The 18,634-nt window shown below is 38.8% G+C and overlaps 3 protein-coding genes and 1 long non-coding RNA gene across 6 annotated transcripts; 2 read left to right on the top strand and 2 right to left on the bottom strand.

Annotated features, from left to right (window-relative positions):
* Nucleotides 1-391: 391 nt before the first annotated feature.
* Nucleotides 392-7,971, top strand: LOC123879860 (tetratricopeptide repeat protein 27). Of its 2 annotated transcripts, XM_045927752.1 has the most exons (12): nt 392-571; nt 651-1,030; nt 1,376-1,634; nt 3,251-3,485; nt 3,905-4,129; nt 4,526-4,697; nt 5,171-5,246; nt 5,659-5,833; nt 6,128-6,314; nt 6,403-6,578; nt 7,283-7,430; nt 7,704-7,971. In XM_045927752.1, the coding sequence occupies exons 1-12, from the start codon at nt 511-513 to the stop codon at nt 7,968-7,970; spliced, it is 2,361 nt and encodes a 786-aa protein (XP_045783708.1). In that variant the 5' UTR covers nt 392-510; the 3' UTR covers nt 7,971. The 2 variants fall into 2 exon arrangements, with proteins under 2 accessions (XP_045783708.1, XP_045783713.1); XM_045927757.1 differs by lacking the exon at nt 651-1,030 and having other exon boundaries at nt 502-571.
* A 672-nt stretch (nt 7,972-8,643) lies between these two features.
* Nucleotides 8,644-14,142, top strand: LOC123879927 (rabenosyn-5). 2 transcript variants are annotated; one of them, XM_045927797.1, is made up of 6 exons: nt 8,644-9,179; nt 10,087-10,234; nt 10,803-11,017; nt 12,024-12,218; nt 12,748-13,008; nt 13,903-14,142. In XM_045927797.1, the coding sequence occupies exons 1-6, from the start codon at nt 8,763-8,765 to the stop codon at nt 13,975-13,977; spliced, it is 1,311 nt and encodes a 436-aa protein (XP_045783753.1). In that variant the 5' UTR covers nt 8,644-8,762; the 3' UTR covers nt 13,978-14,142. The 2 variants fall into 2 exon arrangements, with proteins under 2 accessions (XP_045783753.1, XP_045783745.1); XM_045927789.1 differs by having other exon boundaries at nt 10,072-10,234.
* On the bottom strand, nt 12,310-12,649 carry LOC123879940. Its single transcript, XR_006799113.1, has 2 exons — nt 12,508-12,649; nt 12,310-12,477 (listed from the first exon to the last, which is right to left on the bottom strand). It is a non-coding gene; the product is annotated as an uncharacterized LOC123879940 (long non-coding RNA).
* An 87-nt stretch (nt 14,143-14,229) lies between the features above and the next one.
* LOC123878678 (dynein axonemal intermediate chain 4) lies at nt 14,230-16,527 on the bottom strand. The gene has a single exon (XM_045925994.1). The coding sequence runs from the start codon at nt 16,448-16,450 to the stop codon at nt 14,255-14,257; it is 2,196 nt and encodes a 731-aa protein (XP_045781950.1). The 5' UTR covers nt 16,451-16,527; the 3' UTR covers nt 14,230-14,254.
* Nucleotides 16,528-18,634: the final 2,107 nt, after the last annotated feature.

The following is an 18,634-nucleotide window of genomic DNA, read 5'->3' as shown; positions in this document are numbered from 1 at the left end:
GGCTTATATGAGTTCTGTATTTTTTAGATTTATTACACGGGATAGGCTTAAAATAAAAGGGTGGAATGAAAAAAAATATCCTGAATTTGCACAATAATAGTTTTCTGTATAGGTAGACACTAATGAGCAAGGTGTTCATTTATTATTTGTATCAGACTGAGAGGTATTGATAGAAGAAAATTATTAATGAACACCTTCGTCACATTACTAAAGATTTAGGATTGGGAATGTTTAAAAACATAAAATAACAATTTACGTGAACTAATTGCTACGTGCCGTAAATTAGGGTATTTTAAATATTTTTTAGGTAATTTGGGGTGAATTTCTACAGAAACTAAGCTAAGCCCAACATCGTAAGTGGAAACACTGATTACTAATGTCAGTGTCACAAACACCGTCATGTTCACGTTTTGTTTTCAATTGTCATTCAAAGGTTATGTTTACATTTTTAGTAGGTACTTAAATTTCAGTCAACTTTATTCAAAAATTAGGTGGTAATAATCTTTTAAAATGATTTCAAACGAAGAAATTCTTTATATGTGTAACTACGATGATCAAATAAGTGATGCAGGTAACGTTGAATTCGCATTAAAATAATTTCTAAGTTGTATTTAAAACAAGCTAAGTTTCTTAATGTTTCTATATTTTAGCCCCTGATACTGTCAAAAAACTATGGTCAGGTATGTGGACACTAGAAAACACTGATTTGTGTAAGGAATTTCTGTCCAGTGGGCTCGAAATAGATGTTTTAGAAAGTCACTTGAAAAGATATCATGATGATAATAAAATGAAAAGGGCGTTACATACAGCCATATGTTCTATTCTAACATTCTGTGAAATAAATTGGAATCCTCACCCTGAAGAGCTGGATTTAAATAAATATTTGGGTGTTAATTGGCCTCAAGATGTGGATGTATCGTTAAAGTTGCAGCGTGACTCAGAACCTTTATACACAAACATTTTATATCCGGAGTTACTGTACTTTTCTTCACAAATTTTCTCTGCACTGTGTGCTGTGGAGCAAAACCTAGTGAGTTGGCATTGCTCAGAATTTACTTAGAGTTAAAACTTCTTTCTTTCTTGTTTTCAAGTCAAAGTGCGCTCTATAGATCTCAGCCTTATTCTTTAAAAACAATGTGTTTCCTAATAGATATCCAAAATCGTTGTACTATTCTACAAAAAAAAACTATATCCATCATAATGGACCAACCAATTTCTCTTTGATTTTAAGGGATTAAAGAAGCCTATGTCCATCCCCGGGTCGCATACTATATCTGTGCCAAATTTTGTCAAAATTAGTTAATTGGATTTACTGTGAAGAGCTGACAGATTTTTTCATTTAAATATTAGAATGGATTTTGACATTACTTTTCAGGTTAACCTTTGGTGGTGTTTCCGCAGCAAAGTTATCCATCAGAGGACCCTCGAAGACACAAGTGCAACTCTTTACAATGAGCTGGAACTAATAATTGCCAAACTATTCAATGTTTCACAAATACTGGACAAGCCTCGGTTAAAGATACTGTTATATTTGGAGATAGCACAGGCCTACTTAATGTATGGCAGAGTACAAAAAGTTGAAGAGTACTTGTTGAAAGCAAGAGAAATAGCGGGATTGAAACTGGAGTTGACAGGTAAGTTACAAGGTTTACTAATTATCATCATTATGTACTTATAAAGCAGCTTTTGTTAATGTGCTTATGCCATTTGCGCTTCAAATTTTTTGATGAGATTGTCTATTTTTTTCAAATTATTTAATTATGCTTGTGTGTAATCTGTGATAGCCTAGTGGTTAGGAGATCCACCTCTTAATCAGAGGTTAGGGGTGCAAAACCTCTAACTTTTCAGAGTAATGTGTGCTTTAAGTAATTGAATACCACTTGCATTAAGGGTAATGGATTTTTTAAGTGCAGAAACCAGCCCAGAGAGAAGAAGAAGAAGAAGGGTGATGGAAAACATAGTGAGGAAATCTGCATGCCTAAGAGTCCTTCATAATGTTCTCAAAGGTGTGTGAAGTTTGAATAAGGGATTTACCTACATATGAAAGGGATCTTTAGGAATATACATATAGATTGTTAAAATGTGTTTGTCTTATGGTAGATCAGAAGATGAAATGAGAAATCAGTTGATCGAGTCTGACTCGCACACAAACGGTTCCGCACCATTGGTGGTCATATTAAAATTTTTAGTATTTGTTGTTGTAGCAGCAACAAAAAAACATCCTGTGAAAATTTCATCTCTCTACCTGTGACAGTTCACGAGATATAGCCCGCTGACAGACAGACTGACAGACTGACAGGCAGATGAAAAACCTTAATTATGGAAGTTTTGGGGAACACTGAAGGTAGCTTTTCTCCAAGCCCATCTTTGAAATGATGTTAACATTTTCAATAGTTCCACCTAAGGGAATCTGGGGCAGATATTATATTGATGGCTATTTCATACGCTTCAAATAAGCGCTGAAATAGAATACAAAAATTCTTCAAAACTACTGAACTGATTTGCGTCATAAAATGTTTGAAGTCCATCTTATACCAATTACTATAGCCATGAAAGATCATGCGACGGAAAAATAAACAGCGCCATCTAGTGTAGGTGCCGCTATCACGACGGGTCGATTTTACTAGTACAGCTGCTATGCCTTACAAAATATATTATGAAGACTGAGACCATTGTCAAAATGTAACTCATAGCAGTTTTCAAACTTTTACAACTTGTTATTACATTTTTTTTCGTTTGGCTTGTATTTCGCTGTTTTAATTTTAAAAAGACCTTAAAAATATATCATTTGTGTATAAAATTGACGACCTTCCTAACGCAGTGGCAAGCGCTGTGGTCTTATTTGGGAGGTCCCGCGTTCGATTCCCGGAAGGAATTTGGAATTTTATAATTTCTAAATCTCTGTTCGGGTCTGGTGAGAGCTACTTACCATCCTACCGGCAACGCTATGCCGCCAAGCGATTTAGCATTCCAGCGGATTCGTGGTCTGTGCATTCCAGTACGATGCCGTGTAGAAACCAAAGAGGTATGGGTTTAAAAAACTGCCGTACTCCTTCCAGGTTAACCCGCTTCCATCTTAGACTGCATCATCACTTACCGTTAACTGTATCTGTGTGTATCAGAGTAAAAAAAAATTATAAAATAACAGAACATGTTTCTCCTACATCCAAATTTACAAACCTCTTTATTAGTGTAGATTAGTTGGCTCTTTAGGTAACTTATATATTTTGGTTAACTTTTTTCCTTACAGGTGTGTTAGGAAAGCGTACAAAGTTCCAGCAGGAAGCACTAGCTCAGTTAGCCTTGTCCAGTGAGCTAGACTCTAGCATGGAGCGTCCGTCTGCTGAGCAAAGTCACGGCGACGCGGACTTGCCCGCGGAGGTGGAGTTGCAGGACGACGTGCGACTCAACAAGATAGCCTTCAGCGAGAATATAGTGCAAGCTGAACTGCCTAGCTTGGAACAGACACTGTGCTTACTCACTGTGTAAGTATTTTATCCCTACACAGATCGCCGCGCCAACGCCGTGTAAACGTACTGTTAACACTCATCTTGTCTTCATGTCTATATTTTATTTATTTGTGGTCGATATTAGCCAACGTTTGCCCTGACTGTATAAAACTATAAACATACTTTAAAGGTCTTCGCACATTACAGACTCGGCGCCAACTCTTTTTAACTCTACTGTTAAAAATTTCACTATCGGGAAACACGATATAAAGCTCACATTTTAATGCTTCATTGTGAGTTGAGCCGGAGTCAAGTTGTGCACTTAAAACAACCTAAGAAATACATTTTAAAGAGTATGTAGTCACAACATTACATTTTCATTTTGTTGTTCATCTGCAAAAAATTGCTGATTTTTTGTCTGATAAATCTTGTATTTATTTCAATACTTTTTATAGCCAATACATCCAAAAGTCCCAGCCCAAAGACGATCTTCGCGACGAGGAGATAAAGCCGTACATAGAGGCGATATTATTTCAGAAGAGCGGACCGTGGTCGACCCGCGTGGCCGCTCTGCTCATTCGCTGTAAAATAGAGGCGAATCATAAGCGCACGGTGGAGCGAGCGATGCTGCAAGCTGAAGCCATCGTTAATGACAAGTCAGGAGTTGCTGCTACTAGCCGGTGAGAACTGAGTTTAAAGAATAGCATGTGCCTGAGGAGTCAATCATATTATATTCCCAGTATGTCACACTTCACACTAATATTATAAAGGCGAAAGTTTGTATGTGTGTGTGTGTGTGTGTGTTTGTGTGTGTGTGTGTGTGTATGTTACTCCTTCACGCAAAAACTACTGGACGGATTTGGCTGAAATTTAGAATGGAGATAGGTAATATCCTGGATTAGCACATAGGCTACTTTTTATCCCGGAAAATCAAAGAGTTCCCACGGGATTTCAAAAAACCTAAATCCACGCGGGCGAAGTCGCGGGCATCGGCTAGTATCTAATAAGCCTCCGTTTTCTTCAGTCCACCCTGGACGCTTACGTAACTTGCTAGTAAATATTATTTTTGTCAACAGGTTATCATATCTCTGGGCAGCTGGCCTGCCCACCGCGTGGGGCTGGCGCCAGCAGTTGGCCGACCTGTACCTGAGCCTCGGCCTCGTGAAGGCAGCGTTGGAGGAATACCAGAAGCTGCAACTGTGGGAAGACGTTATTGTGTGCTATACTATGTTGCAGTTGAGACACAAGGTAAATATTTGACTTTAATTAAAAGCCGACTAATAAAAGGACTGAACCAAGCCGTCATTAATACTCTCTCTGACTAGAAGTACGCATAAATTTCGGTTTTTTTTAAATCCTGTGGCAACTCTTGTTCAGGATAAAAAGGAGCATTTAACCATCTCTGGGATGCAAGCTACCTCTGCAGTCTACACTAAATAGATGATGCCTGTGACTTTGTCCAAGTGGATTTAGGTTTTTATAAATCCTGTGGGAACTCTTTGATTATCCAGGATAAAAAACTAGCCTATTAAAATTCAGATTAAAAATAAAATGTAAATCCACTATCTCAAATTTAATGCATATAATATAACTTCACAACAGTCACATGCATTCATAAAAATATAACGCCACCATCTTGAAATTGAAAATGAATATCATTCTCAATAAGCACACCGAAAAAACTCAAATATTACACCTGTTTTACAAAAATTCTGTTTCAGGCCGCGGAAGTAATCCAACAACAAATAGACATCAAACCAACAGTCAAATTGTATTGTCTTCTAGGCGATGCTACTGGTAAGAAATCATTTAAAAAAACTTATTAACATAAAATCAAACCGATTAAATATCGCTACCGCTATTGGCGCAGCCTTTATACTTTATCCCATAAGAAAATCATCAAACTCTGTAAAAAAATTATACTTGGTCATAAGTAAAAAAAAATTGGGACTTGGGAACCTCTTTTTCACTTGCAACCTTTTGTGCACTTGCAACCCCCTATCATGAAAAACATTACAGAAAAAACAACTCGCGCCGCCAATCGGCCAAGTTTGCATTTTAACAAGTACTACCAACCATGAACCCATGGTCCCTCCGGTCTGTCTATGGTCTATCACCATATTATGTGCTGTGCAGTAGGCACTGTACCACCCTGAAAAATATTATCCTCCCAGGGCCCATGAATTACATCCTCTCTATTGCTTGGCAGATGACGTCACCTGCTACTCCAAAGCGTGGGAGTTTTCCAACCACAGGAGCAGCCGCGCGCAACGCCACTGGGGCAACTTTCTGTTCGATCACAAGAAGTATGAGGAGTGCATCCCGCACTACGAACTGTCTGTGGAGATTAACTCCATACAGGAGAGAGTGTGGCTCAGATTAGGGTGAGATATGAATCTATATGTAGCTATGGATAGATCAACTTGATGCAAATTCTTCCTTATCGCTATCCCACTTCAACTGCCGAGCGAGAACGAGAGGCCGGAACGATACGATTGCTGTCGGCCACTCAATTCGCTATATCACAAATCATTTGCTGAATCTCGATATTGGTGCCATACCATAAAAGCCATTTTACTGTACCATAGAAGCCTTCCACCAGACCAGACCAGAGACAATTTAGGAAAATATAAATTCGTAAATTGCCCTTGCGAGGAATCGAACACTTATTCTTGCAGATATGCAGCTCTGATGACTGAAAACTGGGAACTGTCAGCTAAGGCCTACCGCAGGTACACATACTTGCAACCAAACACGTTTGAGGCGTGGAACAACTTGGCGAAGGTGTACGTGAAGCAGGGAGACAAGAACAGAGCTTACCGCGCGTTGATGGAAGCGCTCCGATTTAACTATGATAACTGGAAGGTGAGAAAATATTGTAAAAACTACCAAAAATAAAAATAGATGATGGCATCTACATAATCATAGGGTTAATATTGACTCTTTTTTTCAGCTATGGGAAAATGTAATAATAGTGAGCATAGACACCGGCCATTTTGACGATGTAATCCGTGGATGCCATCGCATACTCGACCTACAGCACAAGTTTGAGGATGTCGAACTGTTATCGCAGCTTGTCAGAGCCATTATTAACGATGCGAAAGATGCAGATGGCAATAGTGCTGCCAGGTGAAAAAATGTTTGTTTTACTAATTAGTAGATTTTTTGTGTATCTCGTATTGTTCTAAAATTTTTGCTCTATTATGACGTTTGTGCACTTATTCGTATTCGTTTTCGTAAAAACAGGACTCGAAGTGGCCGTCACATAAAATGTACATGTACGTTTGTGCACTCATTGGATTCCTATTGTGACGAATCCATATAAATACGAACCAATTAGTGCGCAAGCGTCCGTACATTTTGAATGACGGCATTGCGGTACACATTGTATCTTATTTTTACGAAAACGAATACGAATGAGTGCACAAACGCCCTTAACAGGGCTTAATATTCTAGCAACTTTTAAAAGCTGTAAGTTTATTTGATTGACAGAGTAATAATCGCCCGCGACTTCATCCGCAGTCAATTTCCTTACAGAACTATATGATTTTGAGATAAATAAATAGTAGCCCCCTTACCCCTCTAATTCTAAGACTCATGCTCAGTAGTGCGTCGGTGATAGATTGATGATGGTGAAATAGTAGCATATATCACTCCCTAGTCCCTACACAAGCCATTACCTACATGTAAAATCACTGTCGAAATTGGTTCAGCCGTTTGCATTTTTGAGGATGAATAAAAGTGAAAAATGGTTTGGGTTTTGACAAGAGGAAAATTAGATTTAGAAATCACAGTCAGTTATATTAGTTTTTTTTTATAATTCTTTGTTACAGATTGCAAAAGCGAGCTCTTGAGTTGTTTGGAAGAATCACGTCAATACATCAAAATAAGCCGGAAATATGGCAGTTGTATTCTGACCTAAGTCCAAGCTATTTGTTGAAAGCCCAACGTTTACTTAAAGCTTATAAAGGATTTACGCTGGTAAGAAATTATACTTTTGTGTGTGTTCTTTACAGGTTTTACTAGTTCGCTATGACATGTGAATAACACTTTGTAATTATTTGTGAAGATCTTTACAAACAGGTCAATGACAAAGTTGTCACATGTAGATACCTCCAAATAGAGGTACCACGTATCTGGGATCGAACTCCAAACCCCTCGAATAGGCGGCCGACGTCTAAACACTAGGAAGTCATCGCTATGCTTACATCTTTGGTGTTGAAACGCGTATTTTAATTATTTTTCTTATTACAGAGTGGCAACTGGACGAACAACCCAGAAACATGCAAGAAAGTAATCGAGTTAGCTGAAAATCTCTTAGAGTACAGCTTAAAGGCAAGACAAGAGGCTGAAGAGAAAGACCATCTCCAAGCAAACCAACAGCTGTCGTCCGCTCGGCTTACGGGCCAGGCGGTCGTACGGGCCGCAGAGAGACAGGATTGGCCTGAAACACGGGATATGTTAGAGCGGTTGAAACAGTTGTATGATGATGTTACGGAATATATGAAATCGATTATGTAAATTTTGTTTTATTGCTCACACTTCCTCAAAAAGGAGAAACAGCACAACTAACTTTTTATCACGACAGATGGCGTATGGAGTGATCTGTACCTTACTTTGGAATTTGGTATAAGTAATAAGCATCGGTCAAATGGCATGGATTTCTGCAAGTGCCCTAAATATTTTTCGTAATTTTGACAAAAATGGCTCAATGTTGGGCATTAAATTGTAAAAACAGGAGTACATATTTTACGTCTTAAACAAAGTATGCGCATACTTAGGTAGGTACTATTTACGTAAACTTAACGCCAATTCAAGCACAGATTAGGTATTAGTTACTACGTAAATTCAAGTTGTATAGCGCACTAATAGAAACAAGTAGGTTCAAAAGTTACTTCAAAAAAGTGGCAATCTCAAGTCCAGCGTACCTCGAGGTTTGTGGAAATGATTGGTTTCTAATGTTGCCAATTTAGTGCCTAAGGTGAATAGTGCATTTTTACTTTAGGGCCTAGTTAGTGTGAAGCAAACCATTCTATCAAATATCTTCCTAGATTCTTTCTAGTTTATTAAGCTTCAATACTCATTAAAAAACAGTAGGGTTTTTTGGAACATTGTTCGATTAGTGTACTAACAAAATTAGCAAAATCAATAAATTCAGAGCAGGAATCGAGGGTGGTGCATTTTTTGGAAAGAAGCTAGCAACACTGGTGGTATCTAACTCTGTGATTGTGGGTGTTTGTTGTGGAAAAATAATTGAAATAAATTAAATTACAATCGAAAATGCCTAATTTAGTGCCTGAGTGATGCGTAATAATGGCAGCAACTAACGACGAAGAAATCCTAGAGGGCTTCCTTTGCCCCATATGTAAGGCGGACTTAAAATCTGCGACGCAACTTACGAGCCACTTTGAGAGCCTGCACCAAGAAGAACAGGATGTTTTGAAATCATTAAAGGACATATTCGGTAAAGCAAAGAAAGTTATATTGAATGCTGACGATACCCAATTGAAAGAAACCTTTGATCGGGCGTTAAAGAACTCTCAAGAATATTATCCATATGAAGAGCAGACGATTGGAGTGTCTCGGAGCTGCACCGATTATTTCAAAGCTGTACGCTCGGCGAGATTAGAGAGATACGCGACTGAAACTAATAAGTTATTGATAAGGTTAGATAAATTAGTGTGTAATATGCCCAGCGAGCCCAACCAAAGGAAGCAACATGAACAAGAAGTGAGTCATCATAATGTTGTCTTTTTTTATGTACAGTATAGCATGTGTGAAACTTCTAGCTCGCTCTGAGTAGTGTTCACAACACTATGAGGTCCGTATCATTGTACAAAAAGCAACACTTAATTTTTTTTGTGATGTAACCAGTGATGATTTTTTGGATTTTCCCTTTACCTGTACTATAAGATATTGCTACCTGCCAATTTTCATGATTCTAGGTCAACATAAATTATCCTATAGGTTTTAATTCCCTGGACAGACAACAAGGTGATCCTTTAAGGGTTCCTTTTAATGTACAGAACCTTACAAATTATGTAATACTGCTATTGTTACTTCGTTTTCCTTGATGGAGTGTAAAAGAAGACATTAATTAGTACACCCTGATTGACAACAAGACATCTTTTTACTTGTCCAATAGCTTTTCTCTGTCAAAGAAGATAGAGATATGAAGCTTGTCTTTATCATGCTAAGAATTATGCATGAATAGAAAGTTACCCCTAAAATATATTTTTTATGGGAGTAACTTAACTATAACTACTTTGAATATTAAGTATGTGATATTATGTTTTCCTCTATTAAATTAACTAGTTAAAATTTAAATACATTCACAGTTTATAAAGTACATTTGAATCAAAGTTTAATTGGTAATATAAAGAAGTCTAAAAGTAGGGGTCTTCTAGAGATGGGTTCTCAAAGGTATGTGATATCTACCAATCTGCATTTGGCCAACATAATTTTTATTGGTAGACTATGTCCAAAAAACCTTTTCATTCTGAGAGAAGACCAGAGCTTTGCTTACTTAATGCAGGTTTTCTGGAATCAATCTACAGGTATTGAGTTGGCGATTGCTGGATGATGATGTTGATGCTTCAACAGCTTATTTGAATAAGAATAGTTTCAATCTTTACAGGTGGTACCATGGCTAGACGGTACATCAGTGAAGCTGTGCCCCAACTGTGCTAAAGCATTCACTTTGACCAGGAGGAAACACCACTGCAGACTCTGTGGGTCCATTCAGTGCCACGACTGCTCTGTGTTTTTAGACTTGAATGTTGCCAGTAAGTTGTGTGTTTTACTTTTATTTATTTTTTTAAAAACTAAGGCCTTGTTCACACGAGTGCATTTTTAACATCTGTTGAAAAAGCGTTCAAACAAAACAAATGCATTCCCAAGTATCTGTTCACTCGTCAACGCTTTTTTAACGCGCACTTTGTATTTTCAGCGCAACGCCGGGTTTTAACGCTCGTGCGAATTAGGGCTTAATCTAGTTAATACTGAAAATAAGAAAATTATTTGACAGTTGCGGCTTTTAAAGCGTGTGCATACATTTGTGAATTAATTGGATTGATAATAATTAATTAGTTTTATCCAAACAACAAAAACATGTGTGCAGGTCACACATGGTAAAAGTCAAACCTCCAGAAAACTAAACTTCGAGAGAATGAGTCGAATGCAGAATATCCAGTAAGATAATTGTAGGGTTCATTGAGGAAGGCATTTAGAGGCACAAGATGCAAATGCACGAAATGCAGCAGAGCGAAACACTTTCCATCTCACTACAACAGTCAGCGTTGACCACTGCACTTCTTTTTTTTATTATATGTAAGTTAAATTGTCATATTCTAGGAACTATAGTGGACCCATCAGCACCACAAACATCTCAAGAGCATGAAGTAAATGAGAAGAATGGTTTGCGCCTGTGTGAGCATTGCTACAAGCTCATCGAGCTTCGTAAACAAGTGCAAGAGAACAGGAATGCTAAAACGGCGCTTATGACTGCTTATGAACAAATGCGAAGTCTTATGGACCAGGCGAAGCCAGCTGTGGCTATGTATGAAAAGGTACTTATTGTAGTAATTGTAAATATACAATCGTCAGATGATGCTCGCGATTTCGTCCGCGTGGGTTTAGTATTTAGGTTTATGAAAAATCCTGTAGAACTCTTTGATTTTCCACAATAAAAGGCTACCTTCAAGATTCAAGTTATCTCTGTACCAAATAGCTCGGGCACGCTACCTCTGTCCACATACCTAACACCTAAATCATGGGAACTTTGATTTTCCTGTTAAAAAAAAGTAACCTATATCCATTTCTTGGATGCTATTTCTTGGAAGCTATCCATGTACGTCATTAGAATCGTTCAAACGGATAGGGTGTGAACACTTACCAGACAGACAGACACACACTTTTGCATTTCTAATATTAGTATGGATTAAGGAGACGTAAATTTTGTTAATTTATTACTTAATGAGTTTATATGTCAGAAGTAATAATCTGATTGTTAAAATTCTTTCGCTGATATAGCTATATTATCTCTTAGTGATAGGGGCTATAAATGATATCACATAGGCAAGCCAAAGCTATACTATTATTATAAAGAGATACATTTGTATTTTTAATTATTGATAAACTCTGAAACTACTGAACCAATTTTAATAATTCTTTCATCATTACAAAACTACTTGATGAAGAAGTAACATAGGCTATATTATATTACTAGATGATGCCCGCCACTTCGTCCGTGTGGATTTAGGTTTTTCAAAATCCTGTAGGAACGTTGTCAATTTTACATTAATCGGTTAAATAGATGGGTCCAAGGGTCAAAAAATCCGGGATGAAAATTAGCCTATGTCCGTCCCCGGGATGTAAGCTAACTCTACAAAATTTCATCGAAATCAGTTAAACTGTTGGGCCGTGAAAAGCTAGCAGACAGACAGACAGACACACTTTCGCATTTATAATATTATAGTATAGAAGTATGGAAGCCCATTAAGGTATATCAAATTTCACTTGGATCAGCAACAGCAGTACAAACATTCTTTTTTCACAATTTTTGTGTAATTTTAGATGTGTCAAAGTTTATTCGACGGGGAAACGACCTACAACCTGTCAGACGTGAATGCGATGCGAGGCCGCATCGGCAAGTTGGCAGAGGGGATTGACTTATTGAGCAAACAGATTACGAGCTTCCCAGCCGAGCCCAACACGCGCCAAGCGAAGGTGCAGGAGCATATACGACAGGCTGCTGCTATTTATATTAAGGTGAATATTATGTTAGGTTTTTCAATAGCTCAACAGTTCTTCTTATTCTTTGAAGCCTGGCCTATCTACAAGTCCGCTAAATTTTTCTTTCAAAGTAGCGGCCACACATAAAACCTGCATATTAATCAATAGCTGGTATCAATACAAACAAGTATTGTATGAGACAAAATCTTTCAAAGTGTCATGTTCCCGAGATATGAATTATTATCAAAGTTATACTGGTGGCTAGACTGTTGTACTGATGACTCCACCAGTGCAACTTTGATAGCTTATATCTTGAAAACGTAACACTATGGAAGATTTTGTCTCATACAATACTTGTTTGTACTGATGCCAGCTATTGATTAATAGAGGTTTTATGTGGGGCCGTCACTTTGGAAAAAAAAGAAATGGCGGACTACTGTAGGTCAAAATCTTCAAAACCTAACTAAACAAAACTAAACTAAAAGATTGTTATAAATTATAATAAAAGAAAGTGTGATATTGCATAGTGTTTACCGCTTTGACTTAAATGAGTATTCATTTTTAGGAGCAACTGCTATCCTTACGAAAGTTACCAACTGAGGCACAAATAGAGGAAGTGAGAAGAGAACGATACGAACGCGCTCAGAAACAAATACAGCTCGAAAGAGAGAGAGTAGAGACGGAGAGAGAGTGGAGGAGTGAGGTGGAGTCCAGCGGGAGTCGGGTCAGTGGCCCCGACCATGATGACGATAACCCTTTACTGGAGCAGATGAATATCATACGAGCCTACATTAAAGAGGCACGGAAAGAGTTGCGGTTTGAGGAGGTAAGATATCACATTTAAACTCATTAAATTAATTGTATGGCACACTGAAATGGACATAAATACAAGTACGCTGGAAGATGACAGTTATTTTTGACGTGACAACGTTTTATAATTCGATAGAGCCGGCTGCACGCACGAAAAAACATGACTCATGCGGCGTTACCTCGCTCTGACGGCGTTACCTCGCTCTGAGGCGTTCCATGTAAGGCTTGAAGTGCAAGCGAGAGCGCGGAACGAGCGACAAAGAAGCACAATCGGCCTTTGTTGTCACGTTCAACTATCGTCAGTAAACCGACTTTACAGACAACCAATTTTTTGTTCCTATTCGAAGCGCCCTACCGACCGAACGCTCACATGACATGACGCTTACTGCTGCTATGGCGAAATGGCGAATATCAAGTTGCTTAAAGAACAGATCGGCAATTGCAAGTCCAGCGTACTTGTATTAGTAGAGGTTAGGCGCCGTCTGTACGGGCGAGAGAATCGCAACGAGTCCGACCTACTATCGTCGGCGATAGTATTGCCCTGTGAAGATTAGCCTATTAAAGTTGAATTGTTTTTTTTTTTTTGGTGGCATGGCGAGACTATCGTCGCGATACTTTTGTTCGTAGAGAAGGCGCCTTAGTGAACTGCTTGCTTACATTCTCAGTGGACTGGTTGAAGCAATCATGACTTCAAGTTGTGGTTTAGAAGCGAACAACAAATTTTTCTTTCCTTGTTGTACACGAGCAGTCATACAGCTTCGTTCGACTGTTGCAAATCACACTGACTGCACTCGACTTCTCGAGCTGTCTGTCGACTGCTCTAGCGCAGTTATTCCCCTCCAATTTTCATATTACAGTCAAAATGTGGGTTGCCGAATAAGCCGCGCTTACAGGGCTTCTTTGTGTACAGGTGGCGATATTGGAAGCAAATCTGAAAGAACTCAAGAAAGAATACCAGCTTCAAATGCTCTCATACAAATCCTAGTCATTTCTAATTCATTAATTGCTTTTCATATAAATATTTATAATTATATTCTAAGCACATTTCGTATTTAAATTAGTTATTGTTATAATGTAATAATATTTATTATTATAATATTTAATTCTTACCGTCTCTAGTAGATTTAAGAATAAAGAGACACAAATGGCATAAAATGGTTTCATTTTTTCTTATTTAAGTAATTAAAATATATTATGTTTGAATAAAATCAAAACATTTACATAAGCTTGACTTTGTGGCTTTTAACGTTATTATGAAGCAGTTATTTAGCGAATTTCTCTCTAAACTTTTCTAGTTTCTCTAATTGTTTGAGCATTTGTGGTCGCGTGCACAAAGTCTTCTTTATCGTCTCATCCAATAGTTTTTTCTGGTAAAAAGGAGGTATCGGCGTGTCCTCCAAATGAAACGTATGGATACGTCCCACAGAGTCCCCGACAAACACGTTGTCACCAGAGGGGGAAAATTGGATGAATGTTAAAACTACATGACCAGGGAAAGTGTATTCCGCACACGGCATGTGGGTTTTCCGACGAAGGTCCCATATCGATAGCACGTTACCGCTCGCCGATAAAATGATGGTAGAGCTGACCGGACAAAACGCCACGTCGTACACTGCGGCCGGGCAGGTCATCGTCAGTATCACGTCATCCATCCCTTCTATCCAAAGTCTTATAGCACTATCCGCGCCACACGATACGAGCAGCGTGTCCATAAACGGCGAGAACTGCATACTGTAAACGGGCCCGGAGTGCGCCCTGAAAACATCCATGTGCTGATTCAAATAGTGCGTCGAACACTTGTGGATGCAACCCTCGTTAGTCCCGATCAAATAGACGTGGTCTATTCTAGGGTGCCACTTCATGCATAGCGCGGCTGGGTACCTGGTGATGGGCACGTCCTCTTTGATACACTGCTTCGGCGCTTCCAACCCTTTCATCTTTCCCTCGACCGTGGATACCCGCATCAAGGGCGTGCAAATAAAGTCATTAGTTTTCGTACTCGTAAATTTATTAATTCTGCCATCTTGACACGTCACTATGACGTATTCGTTGTGCTTGTCGATAGCGCGCCAATTCGTCGTCCAAATAGGCTCGAAGCAAGGATTAGTGTCGCGTTTGCTCGAAGCTATAGTTTTAATAGGGTAAGATGTTACGTCCAGTATCAATACATCTCCGTTGGTAAAACCGCATGCCAGCCAATTTGGATTTTTCTCTGAAAAAGCCAGTGACGTTAAAGGATCCTCGAAACGATACAGCCTCTCAGGTTTACAGGGGTTCTTGGTACACCATACGCATACCAAACCGGGCTGATTTTCAGCATAGGTAAACTTTCCGTGTCCGACGGCTAAAATGTTATTGTTTTTGGGATTGAATGAGATGCCCGTAATCGGTCTATTTTCTGTATCGCTACATTCGAGGGTCCAAAGAGGTTTCATGGAGTAAACATAGATCAAATCTAACGACAGTGGATTTATCCTTATGAGACCGCGAAACTTTTTCTGCGCACTCGAGTACTCCAACGTTGCCAGCACACGCTCAGTTAAAAGAACTGCATCTAAAAACTCCGGACTGGTTGATATCTCATCGAAAGTTTTGCCTCTTCTTTCAAGTTCAAATTCATGTGATTTGTCTTTTTTCTTACGCAATAAGTGGGGCGCAGCAGACTGATACATAACCATTTCGTCTGGTTGTTCCTTTGGTTTTATTTTTGCTAGTCTCGCGTACGTGTCGTGCATGTCCCACATGGAGGCGAATACGATAGCATTTTTCTTCTGCGGTCGAGTGGCGAGGGTTTGTCGCGTTTGTGTAATAAGCTCGTTAGTCTGTGTTTCTTCGTTCACCATTTTTCGGTTCTTACCTTTACCGACGGTTATATATTGATAGAACTCGTTCTCTTCCTCCACGGCGGCGCCTTCCGGAGTCCCTCTGTCGTAAGAAAAACTAGGTAACTCGTACAGAAAACATGTTTCAGTTTCCTTCAATATGACAAATATTTCAGGTGGGTACGACATGATTGGTAATCTTTTTGGCAAATAAAAAGCTGAGGGAGCTACGTCTAGAGCGAGATCGTCGGATACGAATCCCTCTTCCGTATTAATTGTGTGGTCGATATGAATATCGTCAAGGGAGATCGTAGTGGCGTAAACTTTCATGCTTGTGTCGACGCCGGATTTGGATTTCTTTGATAACTTGACACTGCTTCGCAATGCAGGGGCGCGTACTCTGGTTTCAAAAGCGGCGTGGGAGAATGTGTCTTCCATTGTAACGTAATCGGGATCGACTATGTTGTCTGGTGTGCAGTCGATATCGTCTACAACTACGCTGAAAATATCGCGTTTCTCCATGAAACAAAAGGTGGCTTTACTAATTTTGGATAAGATACTCATCTTAGAAACCGATTCGGATGTAGCGAGAGTGCTGAATTCCTCTGCAATCATAGACGTGTCTTCGATCTCCATGATGAATGATTTCGATGCACTACAGCAATAAAAATAAGCTTTGTTGGCTTTGTTCGGATAGTTTCTTTGGTTTCTTACCGATTTTTATTTTATCTTGTCTTATATTGACAAAAGATTGATATCGATATTGTCATTAATTGTCAAGATTTTGATCTGAGTCTTTTTTCTGAAAAGGTACCGTACCTACGCTAAAATAAGGATTACCCAAGGATCTTGCAAATGTAAAAAGTATTAATGGACGGATGCATGGTTATTTTATAAAAGCTGAAAGTTTATTCATTTCATTTATTTGCATAGATTGAGGAGTACAATAGATGTTATGCTTATTTTCTATCTCTGCGTATTGTCCTAAACACATGCAGGAACGATCAGCGACTATGAAGTTTGAATCATGTTGGCTTTGGGAGATAACAGGTAATACAGGTGTAAAAAATCTTACGTCAAAGTATAATGTTTAATTTTTTATATTTTCTTCGGAATAGTATTAGAAATCACGACATGCATTACCAGACATTTAGTGTCGTGGCATTCCAGTGCCAGACGCACTTTAAAGTTTAAGTTTTAGTTTGGTGCTACTTACCTACCCCATATTTTGTCACTAGCCCTCGCGACTTCGTCCGCGTGGATTTAAGTTTTTCGAAATCCCGTGGGAACTCTTTGATTTTCCGGGATAAAAAGTAGCCTATGTGCTAATCCAAGATATTACCTAACTCCATTCTGAGTTTCAGCCAAATCCGTCCAGTGGTTTTTGCGTGAAGGAGTAACAAACATACATACACACAAACTTTCGCCTTTATAATATTAGTGTGATGAAGTGTGATAGTGTGATGTTATATTATGCTTTATAAAACACGCTGTATAAAGATGTAAACAAGGTAATATAAGGTTTCCGTGGCAGTGAGCACCAGCAGTGAGCTCGGAGAGTCGCCGAGCGAGGAGTTAGTGTAGCATATCGCACACGATGTCGTCGCGCTTTGTGAAGCGTGCTTCCGTCTTGAGTTCAACGGTTTCTGTACCATCTACATACGAGACGAGTCTCTATTCTTGATTAATTCACTAAACACACGCCTTGTATCCAATGCGGGTTTCCAATTAAAGTCTTGGGCCAGCGCAGACTTTTGCATACTTCACTCTACTTTTTAACCCCCGACCCAAAAAGAGGGGTGTTATAAGTTTGACGTGTGTATCTGTGTATCTGTCTGTGGCATCGTAGTTCCTAAACTAATGAACCGATTTTAATTTAGATTTTTTTGTTTGAAAGGTGGCTTGTTCGAGTGTTCTAGTTAAGAACACTCGAACAAGCCACCAAGATTTTCTTGGGTTATAGTTAATAACCCAAGAAAATCATTTCAACTGTTTGAAAGTTATCAGCTCTTTTCTAGTTACTGTAACCTTTACTTGTCGGGGGTGTTATAAATTTTTAATTTACACTTGTACCTACTACAATTATTTAGTCGTCGTATACGTTCTGCTAAGATCGCATGGCGTAGTGATAGCCCTAAGTATGGCAAGACATACATATCTTAGGTATTTACCTAAATGTTTTGCTGATCTTGATGTTTAGCGCCGACGAAAGTATATAGCGAGGGTGTCCAGCCAATTTGGATTATTTATGGATTAAACTGATAATCATAGTGCTATTTTCCTGAATGTCTTCGGAAAACTTAGTTAAACATCCGAGTTGCTGAGATTAGAACAGGCGTACTTTCAGTATTATAGGGAATATTACAGAAAGTTTTTCTACTTAACCATAACCCGATGATACCTATCTAATACTAAGCTATGCATTTTAAAAACCCAACTTTTGTGTGCAACATTATCTACTTACTAAGTTACTCGCATATAATAGGTATCTCTAATGTAGGTAGCTACATATAAGATTAAAGATCTTCGCACATTACACAGACTCGACTCCGCTCCGACTACTCACAAATCAAAGTAAAACAAGGAAATGCAAGCTTTATATCGTTTTTTATAGTGGAATTTCAAGGATTCCGAAGGAAGTATATGACGCGTGGTCCACGTATCGAACCTCCATCTCTTTCAATACAATATTGAAAGTTTCAACCGTAAGGAACATGCTTTACTGTGAGTCGTGTTGGAGTGGAGTCTGTATGATGTGTGAAGATCTTAAACGCAGTTAGGTATATCGAGCAAGACCAAAGTGGTAACATCCTTGCCATT

Source organism: Maniola jurtina, chromosome 3 (genome assembly GCF_905333055.1).
Source record: "Maniola jurtina chromosome 3, ilManJurt1.1, whole genome shotgun sequence".
Taxonomy (NCBI): Eukaryota; Metazoa; Arthropoda; class Insecta; order Lepidoptera; family Nymphalidae; genus Maniola; species Maniola jurtina.
The sequence above is the reverse complement of the archived record's forward strand: the minus strand, read 5'-3'. Positions and strand labels throughout refer to the sequence as shown.